Here is a 17,839-nt window from a genome sequence, read left to right as displayed (position 1 = left end):
AATTAGTTTAGATTCATATATCGATAATAGCATTTATTCTAATATCGATATAACATTTGATTCTAATGAGAAAATCAGTATAAATATTGATGAGTCTACAATGTGCGGTTAGGGGAATAAAAAATGACGGCTGATTCAAAAAGTTTTAAAAAAAATATTATTTTTGAGTTTCATATCTTTAAAACTACCAACGACAATATAAAACATAATTGAACATGATTTAAAGTAGAGTAAATTTGCTAACATTTGAGCTCCAATAGAGCTGTTTACGTTCGACAGTTTCTGAAAAATTATAAACCAACAGTTTGAGAATTTATTTTGTCAACTATCAAGAAAACAACAACTCCAACGAAGATAAACATTATATCTTATACCACATTGAACCAGCTTTAATCTGAGTGCTTAGATATAGATTTCACAAAATAAATTTACCAATTATTGGTTTTTTTTGTGCATTTTGTATGAGATGTTGATTTTAAAAAATTATATGCCGGGAACTATAGAACGTATGTAAATACCTCTATTAGTGGTCATTTTTGTAAATTTATTCTTATTTAAATGATGTTCAATTAGGATTTTAGTGTTGTATGTAGTTTTAAAGATTTAGAGTTTTGAATGAAAAACAAATTTTTTTAAACTTTTTGACACAGCAAAAATTTTTTATTCTCTCTTGCTATACTTGACAGACTCAATTTTGACTCCTGGCTGTACATAGTTTTCATTAAAGTAATCAGATATTGGGGTGAAATGTCTTACTTTTTATCCTTGGGCTCAGAGAATATGTTCTAAACTGTCTCATTTATTTCTTAAAAGACTGACCGGTAATCAATTCTTGAAAAGTTAAATGAACAGTTAATCGGATCAGACTCATGAGAGTATTTTAATAGTAACATTTGCTGTTTTTACATAAGTATTATTTACAGTTATAACAACATAATCTGCGTGAAAATTATTTCTGCTATGTTTAAAAATATTTTATAGATTCATATTATACAAATAGCCTATGTTTATTTCAGGTAAATGCAGTAATAATCACTTTTGGTGAGGGTCCGAAAAGGTATTACCTGCTACCTACCTGAGCAAGCACACAGAGGAAGAGAAAGTTGAGTGCGATGGACTATACATTTGTGTAGAAGTAATCCATTTTAATGAGAAGTTGTTTATTTAGTTGAAGGAAATTTAATGACGATGTTATAAAACATCAGCTTTTGTTGAGGTCTGAATAAATACGAAATGCCATAAACCAATGCACTCAGACTTCAACAGACCCACACTGGCCGGCGTCATAGTGCAGGTTGGCAGGACAGCATTTTCCTTTTTGCCTCTAAAAAATATTGACCTGTGGTAGCCATGCCAGATGCTGGTATAGTTTGATTGTCACCTCATTCGCTGTAGCATCTCATGTCCGTAACCCTGAACCGGTCATTTAAATGCACCTGCATCGAGACAGACAGTCAGAGTGACGCCCTGGAGCCCATATAGTTCAGCGGAGTTTACGAAACAGAAGTGAAGCGACCATATCTATCCATTTTACAGATGATGGAATCAGTGTAGAATCCGCTGCTAAGCTGGATTTGTACGTTCATCTTCGGCTTGTAGAATGCTGGAATCTTCAGAGGAGTTCCTGATGCCGCGATCTCGTTCACCATCCCTAACCATCGATCTCTGGACCTAGCTTTTTAAATAACCTGTGAGTATCATTTGGCATACATGTATAGGATGTGGTTTAGCGGGGCGAAATCAGAGCAGCGCGAGTCAAGATCAATGGATGCACCGGCAACAGAAAAGAATGAAAAACCGCTAAATATTTAAGCTCCGAGGTTATACTCGAGATTGTGACCGTCGGAGAAGATTCAAACCCTCAAATGATTAAATAATAATATAACAGGTCCCAAAAATGTCATGGACGGGGTCACTATTGTAGTGATGACTGTGCCAGACAAGAATTTCCAACAGGATCGCTGGATCAAGACTGCCTGATTTATTTCTAATGAGATTGTCATAGTAAAGGATGCATGACAAGTAATATGACCAGTCAAAGAACTTTCATGGGTGTATTTTTAAATGGTATTATAGGTAGACACCTGGCCGGCCCATATGGTACGAGCAGAGCCAACACAAATGAGCAGGCCTTGGACAGCTTAGCGCAAAATGTGAAGGTAGCTTAAAGGTCCATTTTCTGCGGTAGAATTATAACAAAAAGTATAATATTGCTTGTTCACACGTTGACAATGATCCTAGCCTCGTGTACAGTTCAGCTTGGTGAATGAATAAAAGGTGATAACCTAATACAACGACTATCAGCCTGAACAAATATCCAACAGGAAACGTACAAGTTTATAACTTATACAGAAGGTTGGGCCGCCCATAGCTCAGTGGTTAAGACACAGTCTTACAAATATGATACCTGTTGGCGGTGCCGGTTCGAATCCGGCCTGGGACGTTGACTTTTTTCATTGCGTGGCGGTCCCACAAAATGAAGAACTTTGACCCCCAACCATGGTTAGGCCGTATAGGACTCCAATGGGAGTCTTGGCCGAAAAAAAACAAAAAAAAACAGAAGGTTAAAGGTGGATATCCACATGTTGGCCGCTCGCCACGGATCGGAGGCTCGTACAAATGCTCGGCAAACAAAGAGCGGGCCATCCACATGTCAGTGTTATTCGGAGAGGCAAGCATGGCGGACGTACTAGTGGTTTCAGCCATTGCACTTGGATTGTATTGTTTTTATTACAAAAAAGAAAATGAAAGGAAATTAAATATAAATAAATAAGATTAAATATAAAACTTATTATAAAAAGTACCAACAAACACCTTTAACCTCCTAACAGCTCTCAGTTGCAACTAGACAAAGAACAATGGTGTAGATGCTACACGAGCGCTCTCACGAACCCCTTTGATCTGTGTCCAAAAAACCGACTCTCAACGGCTCGGCAACGAGCCTAGGCCAACAAAGCCAAGCCACCCATCCACATGCTCGTGTATGTCTGAGTTCGCCATGGCTCGGCCAACATGTAGAGGCCCCTTAAGATTATGAGGTTACAGCATGCTACAGTTCGTCGTCAGGGTGTCATGTGGTAGTCGTTTAGTGGTAGTAGATTATGACGCATGCGCAGATAGTTGATAATACTTCCAACCATTCTGACAGTACGAAAGAAAATATTGTGGTATACACGATACATAAGGCTACAACAGCTGTCACTTTCACTATCGCGGTCTTCGTAGCGCATGCGACAAAAGCACAATGTAGACATAATTTAGCGCATGCGGCACACGCATGGTGTGAGAAAGGCTATAAACGCACCAAGCGGACATGAATTATTAATTAAAATAGCTATTCGTGTATGCTTGAAGGTTTTGGCCGTTCTGAAAGAATCGAGAGGATTTAGTAACAGATTTTTTTCAGTTCATTGGAATTCAAATATGGTTACTATTATGTAGTATTTTAATCACAATGACAGAGCAATGGTTTTTTAAAGAATAAGTTGTACAACTGAGGTTTAAATTAAAATGTCTGAACTGAGGAAAATGGGATTTATGTTAATCCTATATGCAATTTATGAGTATTTTTTTGTTTTTTTAATTAATAAAATAACAAGCGATATAAAAGGCAGTGATTAACATTCATTAATACTAGACTTGATAATCCGCATTTCTAATGTTGGTTAGGGATAACAGAATAAGATATTACTCCTCCGATTGGATTTAATGCTGAATAACTCGTAAGGTGCTCACTAAGAAAAAACAAATCAGTTTTATATAAAGCGGCGACATGGTCTAATCAGAACGCATTTTTTTAAAAAAAGTGAGTAATTAATTTAAAAGGGACAAATAAATGGTGGAAAAACAAAAACAAAAAAAAAAGAACCAAGTGTACGTTGGCGAATTCATATTTAAATACGGAAGGTTATCGCGGTCTTTAAGAGGGTCAGTCAAGTTCGATCGTGCAAGCAAGACCAAATCGCCAGTTTTAATTATCATGTCTAATTTTATTTCTTTTTGAATAAATTTGTTACAATTTCTTCTCTAAACCCTCGACAAAATTATAGATAAGTGAAAATTTGCGAATTTAATATAAATGAGTTGTATTTTGGTTGGCAATCATCATCTAAATTTTCGAACGCGGTCTTTGATTCCAGCCATATTGGAATTGTTCTCTGTCGAGTTTTCATTAAAGAAGTTGAAGTGTTTTGAACCGACTTACCGTTTTTTTTATTGTTATTAAAATCCGACTGGTTATCGCCTTCTACAGTTTCCATAACTGAAACAGTTTCAAATTCGTTATCTATTGTGATATACATATCAGTTTACCACCAACCTATCCAGAAGAATCATAGGTAGCTACAAGTTCTGTTTCTGAAAACTTAAATATTTGCTGGCATTGCATATTTGAAAAGTTATTTAAACTAAAGATTGTCCCTTTTATGAACAGTTGTATTTCTTATTCAAAGTATTTGGCTTATGGTTTAGTTTGTGTGTCAAAATTGGTGGGATGTTAACTTGAGCTGAATTAACTTATTATCATTATTATTATATTAGAAGTTACATGTGTTAAACCAGATTGTCTTGTATTTCAGTTATTTTCTGCCCTCAAACATGACAGAATCAATGAAATTTGGTCCAGAATGGTAAGTTGTCCAATATGTTTACTATGTTATTGAACAACACATATTCTTAGTGACATATTTATTTTATCAAATAATCATATTTTCATTGAAAGATTTATGGATACCATTTAGTTTTAGCATTTTAACTGTAATATATACCTCTCTAATTTTGAATAATTTTTCAATTTTAGAAATTATGTAAAATCTGTGCTCAGTTGCAAAAATAATTGTAATATTAAAAATTTTCATCTAATGAATAATGTTTTGTTGCATCGTTAAAGTTATTGAATTTTTCTTTTTTATTTTGTGATTTGTTTACATCAGTTTACTTACATCTTTTTTTGTTATGTGAAGATTTAATTTAATGTGAATGATTATATTCTGTAGAATATAACATCTTGCCACTTTGATTGCATTTCTCATATTATTCAATTTTTTGCTGCTATCAGTTTCTGAAAATTTGTTAATAATATAAAAAATACTTATCTCTTTTAATTTTGTTTGATCATTTAATTAAATGCAATAGTTTTTTTAAAACAGATTTTGGTCCTGCATTATTTTGAAATTGGACAAAGAATATATCTTATTTAGTAAATGTATACCTAACAGAGGAAAGGCTTAATAAGGACATTGTCAATACCTGTTAATGGCTCTATATAAAACTCAGTTTGAATAAATATTGTTTTCAGCTTCTTTATCAATTATTGTTTCATCCTGTTTTTGTTGAATTATTTGTTTTGCATTTGTGTTATATAAATTCTATAAGTACATGGTTAGTTTTTTATGAATGTATAATTCTTTAATGTTATAAGTGTTTCAAAAATCTACAGTGATGGTACCTTTCTTTTAGTCTGCATCATTTTTAGCTTATAACCTGTATTATGAAGGCAGTTTATAGATTTTTAATTAAGTTTATTTTTGTTACCTCTTAAGCAAGTTGTATTTATTTTTGAGATGCGGTGTGTTAATGGTTTCAAGTTGAGTTGTTTAATCGGTAGGATGATGAAAATGTACTGGTGTTGGAAAAATTGACTATTTTGGTTTATATTGTGTTGGTAAAATCTTTTGTTGCTGAAGTTTTCATATTCAGGATATGGGTTGCTGACTTCCCTGTTTGGCCCTTTCCTGCATTTTTGTCATTGTTGATTAAGATTATAAATTGTTTCTTATCAACTTAACGTTTTTAAATATATTTAATATTTATATAAATTTTACTTGTGTTTTCAGATATATATTTCATTTTGACTTTATCTTTCTTGTCAATAGCTCAAGTAGATTAATTGGTTTATTGTTATTTTACCACAATTGTACTGATCATGAAATCAATTTAATGAAAAGATTGAAATTATATTGAAGAAGATATTAACTTCCTTATGACAAGTTAATAAATTACTGATTAGAATGATAATGCGTTCACTCTACATACACTGCGATTCCTGTGGATAGTGGTTTATTTGTCAATTATAAATAAATGGATTTTGTCGATTTATCATTAAATATTTTTTTTATTGATGTAATTTCAGCTGCTCTTATTATAAAGGTGCTCAAGATATTATTCATCTATTTATGTATAATTTTTTGAATAAATAAGTTATTCATGACCTTGATAGATACCATTGACGGTGAGGTGGTAAGTATACAAGAAATTAATTGCTCACCACTCACAAATTTACTAACCTGAGTCGACTTGGATGAATTTTGTATTCATTTCCTATTCGTTTATGAAGTATGAAATCGTGTAAACATTTTATATATTTTTTACCATATAATTAGTTTTTGCAATTGAAATATATTTTGTTGTAGTATTATTAATTATTGTGATGATTGTTCATTTTTTAAGTTGATGAAAGCATCATTTTTAGTAAAACTTGGTTCTTTTCTCTGCCATCATACAACTACAAGCCGTTATATGGATCTGCAATGTGTGTTGAAATGTTGGTTTTCATTAAATAATTTTTTGCGATTATAAGTTCCTTTCTGAATGCAATCTGGACCGTCTTATCGCTTAATATTTTTTTGTTTGGAGATTTCCTAAATGTTAGGTTCCAGTTGTTTATATATAAGAAATAATTTTATTTAAAAAATTTATATGACAGTTGGTTTTGTACTATATGGATTTCTATATTGATAAATTGGTTTAGGCATTTTGAAATTGAAGTTCCATACTAAGTTTTAATTTCTAGCAATAGGAAGACTAAATAATTTATCAAGTATGATATGAACCACTTAAAATAGGCAATTTATATTCTGTTTAGTAATATATATTTTCAAAACCTTTAAAGCCTTCTCTTGTTCTATCTACCTTTTATAGACGATTTTTTAATTTGTTTTATTTTTTAAGTTGTTTAAGAAGAAACTTAATTTTAGCAAAGTGGCCATGTAGTTATCAAATATATTGGTTTTAAGTAATTTTTCCCTTTATTTATCATTTTACCCCTCACATTGTCATATATTGTTAATCATTCATTATTTTTAATTTTTCATAATTGAATTCATTTATTTTTTTGTGCATTACTTCAGTGCTATTTAGTTATATTATTGAACTGAACTGTTACAAATATTGACTATAAGGAAGAGGGAAGTTTATTTTTGTTAGGAGCAATGATAAGACTCGAAAAAGTCTTGCTACTGTCATATGATGATATTAGAAACTTTTCTTTTTTATGTATATTTGTTTTGAATTTGTGTAATTTAATTTTTTTGTTTCCTTCCATGGTCAAAATAATCTGTTGTTATTAAAAAAAAAATTTTAGAAATATCAATACAATACTAGAAACACCAATCATTGCATTGTTTAGAATTGGTAGTTTTATTTTTGTTAGTAATTTTCTTGTGTCCTTTCAAATTAATCATGTAATACACATGTGCATTTCATGACCTGTAATTATAAAATATGTACTCTAAAATTTTATAGTTTCCTAATTTTTCTTTATTCCAAATATTCTAGAGAATATTTTATTTTCTAAAATCATACTATCATATTAAGGGATGGTCTGTTTTTGTTTATAACTGCAAACCACAAAAATTATTGAGCTTAATTTTATCAAATTTTAACTACATCGCCTTTATGTCATGATCCCTTAAATGTTTTGCTGGCTGTTTTTTATAAATGGAGCCGAAGGATTATTTGTTTACACACTCTAATTTCAGGAATTACAGTTTGATTTGAAAAATTCTTTTTGATTTAACTGGATTGTTTAACGAGAAAGACATAAAGCTTTATGACATCACGACTGGACCCATAGCTTAGGATCAGAGAAGTAACCATAAACATCAGCCAATCTGGAACATAATTAATACAATATTATATCCATAGAAGCAGGTTCACAACAATAAGTTTATCAGCTTAATTAGTCACAATTTCCTTCATTGGGCTGCCAACCAAGAGGAGATGAATCTAGAAATAAAACAAAACATTTTATTACACATGGGAGACAAAACTCGAGATATAATTTAATTTTGAAGCCCTGTTTATCTACTTTTATTTGTCAATACTCCTGAATTACAAGAGATAGATCATCAAGATTTATTGATTTAAATAAATTATCAGTTTGAAATTCTCTACTTAAGAATTTTAGCAATCAACCTTATTTGATAGTGTGGAATGTCAGATAGTATGATTATGCTCTTGTTGGTAACTATTCGTGCAAACAGACCTGTGTCGTATGAACGCTTCTTAGTGGAAAAAGCAGGTGTTTTATTGATGTGATTTTATTTCCCTTAATGATTTTGCCAAGTCTACCCAACAATAGCTGTCTAATGATATCTTACCTTTCACTATAATATCTGTAGAGGGCTAATTATTAGTCCCACGAAGAAAATTGATAATTGTTAAAAGTAAATCAAACATATACTTCTTTAATTGTATTATTTTATCTTGACCTTTCTCCTTTTGACTATTGGTATTTAGGGTTCAATTCAATGACTGACCTGAGTGGATGTTTTATCATTTCATTGATAAAAACTTAGGAGAAATTAGACAAAAAAAATGTCAGAGAACAAATTACAACTTTAAAAAAAAAACAGAAAAATTCGCAAGAACCTCAGTACAAGTAACCAACCAACCTTATGTAGATGTGACCATAAGTGCTGCCGGTGGTGGCTATGAGAAACAATATATAGTAATTTTTTTTATCAGTTCTATGTTTACTTAATTGTTTGGTTAGTTTAGTCTTATTGTTTTTGTGAACTTGTTTTTGTTCTGTTTTCAAGTTATTTTTATTTTCTCAAGTTTTTTTTTTTTAAGAGGATGATTAACAATTTGGGAATCACCTTATACAGAAGAAAACTATCAAATGTTTCCAATTTAGACCCTTATCTCAACTGATAAGAATCCAGTGGGGGTTTGTTTATCTCTTGTGTGAGCAGAAGTGAAGAGCTGCGATTTAATTGAAGAATCCTATTATTTCACGCTAAAGAGTTTGTTTGAGTGTATTAATTTAAAAAACTACTAGTCTTTCAAAAAATTTCTTTTGTGATAGATTGACATAGACTGTTGATCGAGGTAGGCTTCAGACTATATAGCATCACTCTAGGACCCATAAGAATGGAGCAGTAACAATATAATAGAAAATTGTATTTAAAGGCTCATACCGTTATCTTGGTATGACAGTGTCTACAATTTTGATATTTTTAAAGGTAGTTCTAAGATTGTAGATGTGTACTAAGACCAAGTTAAAAAATATATCTATTCTAAGAAGAGGTGGGTATTTTATCTTCAACTTTTCCTATTATTTCCATTCCTACTTGGTTAGTTGGTTATTACTGTTGTGGTTTTTATTAATTTTTTTCTTTTCTTTATTAATTTATTTTTTGTAGTATCTAAAGTTTCTTTATCTTAATCATGACAGATAGTTGACCGTGAATGGCTTATACGAGGAGAAGATGGTTGGGGGTTGTGGTCGAAATAAAACACAAATAAGTTGAAGTAACTTATTTAATCATGCCAACATTTCGGCCAGAATTTCTAGTCTTGATCAGGGCTGTCAGCTTGAAATCTTACTGCCAGGTGTAAAAACGCAAGGACCTTGAATCTCCTTAGCTTAAAATTTCACTTGGCAGTAAGATTTCAAGCTAAAAGCGCTGATGAAGGCTAGAAATTCTGGCCAAAACGTTGGCACAATTAAATAAATTACTTCAACTTATTTGTGTTTTATTTCTACCACAACCCCCAACCATCTTCTCGTTTTTTTAATCTGTTTTATCACATTTCTTCTGAGTTTTTTTATCAATAAAAGTTTGAGTTGCCTTATGTGGACCAAAAGTCAGTCAAGTATTTCCAAATAGGCCACAATCTTGCATCTTGAATCTTAACATAAAAAAAGAAGACATCAAAGATGTTGATTGTGAACTTCATGAAGTAATGTATGTAATGTTCATGGATTCTGTACCTTCTAGCAGTATGGATTTGATTTTTCTCTCATTGGATAAAATGGCCTATTTTGCACGTCCTAAACAGATTCTTAATATTAATTTTCTGAGCCAAATGAACAAAAAGTAATTTAAAGTACAATAATAATACAATAAATGCTAGAAATTGTGCAATTTTATATTGTGCTACTTTCATTTATATTATTTTTATATTTATACTGAAAGGTAGCTTGTATGGTTGAACAATGAACTCTCTGTTAATTAACCTAGTTCTTGTTTTTCATTTACAAAAAGCTCTATTTTTTTAGTTTATTCATTTTTTTCGGATAATTAATATTTATTGCTTCAGTCTGGAATGGACGAAATAGTCCACTTTGTGAAAATTGAAGCCTATTTCTGAATAGTTAAAAAAATGTTTATATTATTATAATACACTCAAATAACTTAACTATACATCTCCTGGAACATTATAGCTGCTCATTCATGATTATTAAATTCTCTATCAGACAAAATAAAACGCATCTAAATTGTAGGAGTATTAATTTGTATATACTGTATTGAACTTTGGTTTATTTTGTATACAACCATGAAATAGATGTTTTCTGTCAAGTTTTTTTAGTGATTGGTCCTTGTGTTTTTCCATTTAAAATTTTTCAGTTAATCAGATGTATTTAGTCATGTACTGATCATATGTATGAAACTATGATAGAAATTTAGGATAGGTGAAACTGCGGGTCACAGTTCGTTGTTTATATATAGATCACAACTGTCAACTTCTGCTCGCTCAGGAGATAAACAATCTTCCAATGTATCCTTTTCAATTGAGATTAGGGCCATTATTTGCACAAATGCGAATCAGTTTTATGCTAATAAGAATAAGTATCAGTGTTTCAAGGTCCAGTTAAAGGCATGCAAGGCTCTTTTCACTTAAAATAATAAATTGAAAGCTTATTAGTTGGCCGTTTGTATTTAATTGTAGGAAGATGATCTGTGTAACCTGTATAATTGGGATCTAAACAGACCTAGGATTTTTCATCACTTAAAGAGGCTTTTCATTTACCTATTTTTACAAATAGGCAGGTTTAAAATTACAGTTTTCCTGTTTATTGAGGGTCCCACTAATAGAGGTTGAAATATACTGTTTTTTATTTATAGAGGTAAAAAGATTAATAAAATAACGCATACATTATGTTTTTATATATATTTGCTTTTATTTTTTAAAACAATAAAACACTCATGGCTAAAAAAATCAGTATAATAATGATACGTATGGAATCTACTCGCAAATTATTGATCTTTCTGTTTAATCATTGGACCACTTATTGGAATGTTTTTATTCTGTACCTGCTTTATCCATGTTGAGTGACATTTTTCAAATTAAGAGTACTTTGCTGATCGTGTTCGTCTTATTTTTTGTTTATGTCAATACAATGAGGACTCAGTTTCTCCTACCTTTGAATAATTTTATTAAGGGTAGTCTTTGGTACATTTAACCGTACACAGTCTTGAAACAACTTCCCACTATCATAATCCAGCAATAGCTTTAATTTGTCTGTGGCTGTTAATGAATTACACTTTTGTTTCTACATTTTGTGCATTTTTATTTACTTATTTATTGAACAAAACTTTAGATATAGAACTGAAGAACATAGCATGTACGGAAGTAATTCAAATCTTTGTAAGCAAACATGTCTCAATCTGCCCAAGCCTGATAAATTAACTTATACAGAATGTAAACATTGAAAAAATTTAAAACATCAAATCTTATATATCATATCTGGGATAATAAAATTAACAGAATGATACAGCTCTGTAGCAATGTTTGTATTTTGTTTTCATTCAGCCCCGCAGAGTGGGATGAAATGTTGGTTACTAATAAATAATTTTTCTGCTATTTTGTGGTGAACCTCATTTACCGCCAACTGGATCTTCCCATAACAGAATAATATACACTTTCATAAATTTCATTCAAACCTTCTCCTAAAGTAAGTATTCTTTTGTGGTCCTGGATCCAGGATTATTAGGCTTACTGATTTTAGTATTGGTTCTTCTTCCTCAGCTACAATTACATTATCATCATTGTCTTTGTTGTTCATTGACAGGATAATTTAGGCATTTCAGTATTTGTTCTAAAATATATGTCTCTAGGGGCTCAGAACTGGTACGTGACTGTTTATATGTTTTTTTTATTTTAAAATTTTTATGTTTAAAAAAGGTTCAAGTTCCCTTTTTGGGATGAAAGGGTAATTTAGAACCAGCATTTCTGATCATCAGAAATTTTTGTGAACTCGAAGGTTTTGCATTGTGGTTATTCTTCGTAGGGTTGGTTTAATATATATGTGCGAGCAGTCTTTCTATTCTCGTTTTTTTATTTAAAGAAATAATTGATCATTATCCACTCTTGAAAAATATGGATTTTTTCAAATTTTGTACTACCGTGATTTCCTTCATGGGTAAAATATATATATGTGTGTGTGTGATTGGCTGTATGTGAATTTCAGGATGGTAAGGGCTTTGATGAAGAAGAAGAATGTAGTTTTCAAATATTTATCGATTGTTGATATTTCATTTTGAATGATATACTTTCATGCTTTGTACTTTATATTTTTATACTTTAAAGTATAATGTTCTAAAAATCCCCTTTTTCCATTATTTACATCTCCACCTTTCAAAATAGCCTGTTGAAGACAAACATTGTTGGTTGAAATGTCGGCAATCAATAAGTAGTTGAAAACTATTTTTTTCTTCTTGTCTGCCGTCGTGATTTTCTTACAGGATGAAATAATTATGAGTTAGTGGAAGTAATGATTAGCCAAGTAGGCATTGGTGTTATTCCTAAAATACATTATTATTTTATTAATAACAGTTATTTATTCATTTTATTATGTAGCTACATTATCAAAATCTATTAAAGGAAAAATTTTTTTTTTTCAAAAAACATGAATTTATAATTTATGTAAATAATCATTGTGAAGGTGACATAGTTTAGGGGAGAGGGCCCAATTGTCTCTCCTCATGGGAAACCATTGGTGACGTGTTATAAAATGTTTAGGCACCCCCGGCGGTAAATACATTCTGTCTTGTTGTTTACATACATTTTATATTGTTTACATACCAATACATTTTTTATAACCAGGTAAATGTACTAGTGTGACCAACCTTTTCTCTTAGTTCTCTAGCTCTCATATCCTTGGTGTTCATATTAGCGAGGAATACTGTACTTTATGCATATAATAGATCTTAATTATTGCTTTTAATTTTGTAATTACATACCTTCTTAATTTTAATTTATTGAGTATCAATGAATAACATGTAAAAATCATGTTATTATTTAATATTAAGATTATATTTTTTTTTTTTATTATAATCTTCCAAATTTGATGTTCAGTGATATATATTCATTCATTAGTGGTGTAAATTTAAAATAATAGTTTAGCCTAGTCTAATTGATTTTTCTTTTAGGTTACGTGCACTCTCTGCGCAGCAGCCTGCCAGATACCAGCTTGCAGAATTTCGGTATGGAAGGGAAGAAATGCTTGCACTTTTTTCTGCTAATTTACCGCCACCAGAGTCATTAAAAAGTCTTCACGGGCTGTATGTCGAGAAAGCACAGCCCCCGCTCGCCCTAAATACGATGTCAGATGAAGAAACAGTAAGCTCATTTTCAACAGTTTAGTTCATTTTCACTTTCTACATATTTTTATATTTTAAAACATCTAAGCATTATTTTATTTAAATATATTGTAGAATTAAAATTAAGAACTTTTTTTTATATATTATCCTCTTATAGAGGTGATGCCTCTATGGTTGAAGTAAGTAAAAAGACATATTTAATACAGATATGGGGATTTTATTTGATGTGATTTAAAAAGTTTTGACTATAATTTCAGGGCATAGGGTTACTAGACAATCTTATATAATTATATAAGTTATATAATTATTATATAAATAATTTATTATGATTGTGAACTTCATATCTTGATAATAATTTTACTAAGGGATCTTGATAACGTTACTAAGGGATGCACATCCTAACGATGTACTATCATAATAAACTGGATTGCCTTTACCACTAAAGTGTAGACAGAAGAATGATCAGGAAATGGAGACGTCCAGTTGCTAGCAATCTAAACAAACACTGCCCTCTCTGTTACAGATTTATTATTTATTGTTGTTCATTACAGATTCGTTTGTTTCCTGAACTTATTTGACGTGTTATCATAGCAAAAAAATTACGAAGGTTTGAAAATATTTTAATTTTGTTACTTCATAAAGCAGCGGTTGTGTTTATTTCCAAGATGGGATGGAGCGTTCATGTTGACTATTTGCGTGATGTTTCATTGTGATTACTATATCTTGTACGCCTATTGTTTCAGACATGACATATTTTAACTGATAAGAATTAGCTTACTATTTGATTAAAACAAAAATAATTAACAATAGTTAGAACCAAAATGAAATTGTAATATTATATAGCTTAATTAAACTATTTTAAAAAAAAGAGAACATTACAATATATGTATCTTTTTCAATTTTTTTATTTAAAATTACATTAATTCATTAACAATTTTCTATTGAATACATTTAATAAGTAATATACTTATTAGTTAATGAGTGTACTAACTCTCTTTGTCGTAACAACCCTTCATTTTTCAAATTTCAAGAAAATAATTATGGATTGTTTGAACAAAAATTAGTTTAGGTTATACAAGTTAGCTTTTGGATGTTTTTAGTTATTGAGGTTATATTTACTCTCAAGGTTCACTTGTTTAACCCAAGTTCTTTTCTAATTTTTTTTTTTCATTTGAATGAAATTTTGAAGGCAAACTTATAAAAGAGTCTTATAAAAATATTTTTTTTTTTCAATTGTGGGAAGCTGAAAAAGCAGAAAAATAAGTGAGGCTTATTATGGTTATGCTCGTCCCTAAGTGGACTTATATAGAAAAATTAAAATTTTTTTTTTAGAAATTGGGTACATTTTAATGTAATGTGGAGTTTTAAAATTTACACAAAAATATGTTATAAAGTATAATACAAACATGGCAAATAATTTTTTTGAAACTTTTTATTTGGGCAAAACATGATTCCATGCATAGATAACCCCCACCAGTAATCCAAATGATGATAATGAAGATTTTCTGTCACTCAGTTTTACACAGATGTCACTTCTAGGTGATTTACTTTCTATTTTATATTTTGTCAAATATGTCTGGCATATTCCTTAAAATTTCAGTTTCTTAAAAAAAAAAAAAAAAATAGATTCAGGAATATTTACTGAATTTGTCTTGAAACAAATGGAATTATATCTTTTTGAATTCTAAGAACATTTTTGAAAAATTATATGTTTATATTTTTTTTTTTCTGGTTAGAAAAATGTGTTATGAAAAAGTACTACAGACGTTCTATATAAACTTATTAAATTTTAATTTATATTTCATAAAAATATAATGAGAAAATGACTTTAATAGATCGAATTCAAGAGATGAGATAGATTATTTCAATAGAATAGAATAATTTGATCAGTTTATTGTTACTGTATATAACTTAAATGAGATACAGTAATTATAACCTGTTGTTGCTCTTAACCGTAGTACTTCACAATCGCTTGAGCAGAATTTTTGTTCTACAAAAATTTTATAACATGAAAAATGATGTAATATAGTTGTGATAACATAAAATCTTGAACTATTAATTTGAACTCATACTTTCAAGTATTTATGATCTTTATAAACAAATAATTCACATATTTTTTTTGTCACTGCAGTTAGTACTTTCTAGAAAATCATTTACTCAGTAACAGTTATCGTTATGATAAATAGTCATTTTTTTTATTAGCTCATAGTTTTCAGCAAACCCACAATCCCTTAATTAGATACAAACCCAAAATGAGCTAACTAATCATTACTGAAAAATAAATTCCATCAAAATTTGTCGTTAATCAATATAATATAGTTTCTAATTATCCAACTTTTTGAACAAGCATTGAGTTGTACCAATATATCGGGTAGAATGTTGGTATTGTTTTACCTGACTGAACAATGCATGATTAAGTAGACATAAAAAAAAAACATTGAGACAGAAAATGCAAGGTAACAGTACATGAGTCACATGAATTCATAAATGCATCCAAAAGTCCTGAAATAAGAGATCGTGAACTTGTGACGTCAGATCATAATTAGGTGAAAATAAACTTCCCAATTTTGAGAAATCAACTCCATAAAGCTGGCTGTGTAAGGTAAAAAGATAGTAACTTACTAGTAATAACTGCCCCATGTAATCCAAAACCAAGATTATTATTTCTACTGTGATTATTAGTTGCTTCCATGTTCATGTTTGTATATAAACACATGTGTCATGCACCATTATATGTACAAAAAAACAACAACTTCTAATGCCAGTTTTGTTTTAATCATATTCAGAGCTAAATGGCTTAACAAGGTAAAATTTTATCTTGAAATTTTATATTTGAAAAAAAAAAAAATTACAAACTATTACTGATGATGCAGAACAGTCTTTCTCACTTTTGCTCTTTTCCAAAATTTTATGAGATATTATTTAGGGAATTGGTGGTTTTTCTTGATTAAAAATTTAAAGTAATTAACTAAGAAGAAATGAAGTAAAATATAAAATTGGGTATAAGTGGTTTCATTCACTATAATATAAAAGAAATTATTGTATATCTTTGATTTTATTAATAGTGTTTTGAAAACACACGGGTAAATATTTGTAAGAAGATGGTATGGACAATGGTCAATCATAAAAATAGCTGAAAAAACTTATTAATAATAACCTAATAAATATTTGTTACTAATAAATTGTTATTTTGTTAATATTTAATAGTAACTTAATAAATATTGGTTACTAATAAATTATTATTTTGTTAATATTTAATAGTAACCTGATAAATATTGATGAACTAATAAAAAGTTATTTTTTTAATACTAATAGCAACATAATAAATAGTTTTTACACTATTTTTGTACCTTTTTTGAACACCACTCGGGTCATCTTCATATGTGATGATTTTATACACTAATAATCATCCAAACTGCTTAAAGTTTTTTCCTTTAACTACTTTTTTCTTAGTAATTTTTCTATAAGTAAGTCTTAAGTAATTAAAGATTTTTGATAACTTTGCTTTAATCTTTACTTGCTCGGTTTGAACTTGATAAAGAAAGATTTATGTTAGAGAGGAGAATTACTATAAGGGAATAATGTGTGTGCTAAGGAAATATTTTAAAAATGTTTCTACAGGATGTTGATATGTAAGTTCGGGGAAATCAGGTTTTGTTTTCTTCATTCTAGGAACTTATAAACACATCAAAATTATATTAGTTTTATATAATGCAAATTTGTGTTTGAGAAAGATTTGTTTAGTAGTTATAAAAAAACATCCATTTGGTCTCAACACTTTTTTATTATCTTAACACTCCTACATTCTGACCATTTTCAAGGATCTCATTACATTATCACAGCTAAAATATTGGTAATCAACACAATTGCAGGTCATTATGCCTTAGTCAAATTATCAAATTATTTATCATTAGTCAATTTTCTTTAAAACTTCTTAAATTATGAAACATTAATAAATTAATCTTTATCATAATGTCTAAAATACTATTATTCTTAAAGTTGAAAGTTGAAACTAAGTAAAAGTTGAAATTATTATATTTACTACCAGGTCATTCAAAAAGTCCTGTCGTTTTTTTGGGGGAAATTATAAATAAATAAATATTTTCAAATAATCACCTTTATTCATCAAAATATCCACCGTTACAGTCGGTAACCTTCTCCCAACGAGATGGTAAAGCCCAAATTCCTTCCTTAAAAAACTGTTGATTTTTACTGCAAAAATAAGTGGT

At 29.7% G+C, this 17,839-nt stretch overlaps 1 protein-coding gene across 8 annotated transcripts in view; it reads left to right on the top strand.

The window, feature by feature from the left end:
- The first annotated feature begins 3,620 nt into the window (after window positions 1-3,620).
- The window catches only part of Gyf (GIGYF family protein Gyf), a 79,437-nt gene continuing 65,218 nt past the window's right edge, over window positions 3,621-17,839 (top strand). For 4 of the 8 annotated variants that reach the window (XM_014433414.3, XM_067047229.1, XM_024361256.2 and 1 more), the window contains exons 1-3: window positions 3,919-4,337; window positions 4,578-4,628; window positions 13,440-13,647. In XM_014433414.3, coding sequence (XP_014288900.1) covers window positions 4,597-4,628; window positions 13,440-13,647 — 240 coding nt within the window. In that variant the 5' untranslated portion in view covers window positions 3,919-4,337; window positions 4,578-4,596. Of the gene's footprint in view, window positions 3,806-3,918; window positions 4,338-4,577; window positions 4,629-13,439; window positions 13,648-17,839 lie in introns of those variants that run through there. The other 4 variants (XM_067047228.1, XM_067047230.1, XM_024361258.2 and 1 more) reach the window with 4 other exon arrangements.

This window comes from Halyomorpha halys, unplaced genomic scaffold (assembly GCF_000696795.3).
Source record: "Halyomorpha halys isolate HHAL.00 unplaced genomic scaffold, Hhal_1.1 Scaffold1205.1, whole genome shotgun sequence".
NCBI lineage: Eukaryota > Metazoa > Arthropoda > Insecta > Hemiptera > Pentatomidae > Halyomorpha > Halyomorpha halys.
This window is presented reverse-complemented; position numbering and strand designations above follow the sequence as displayed.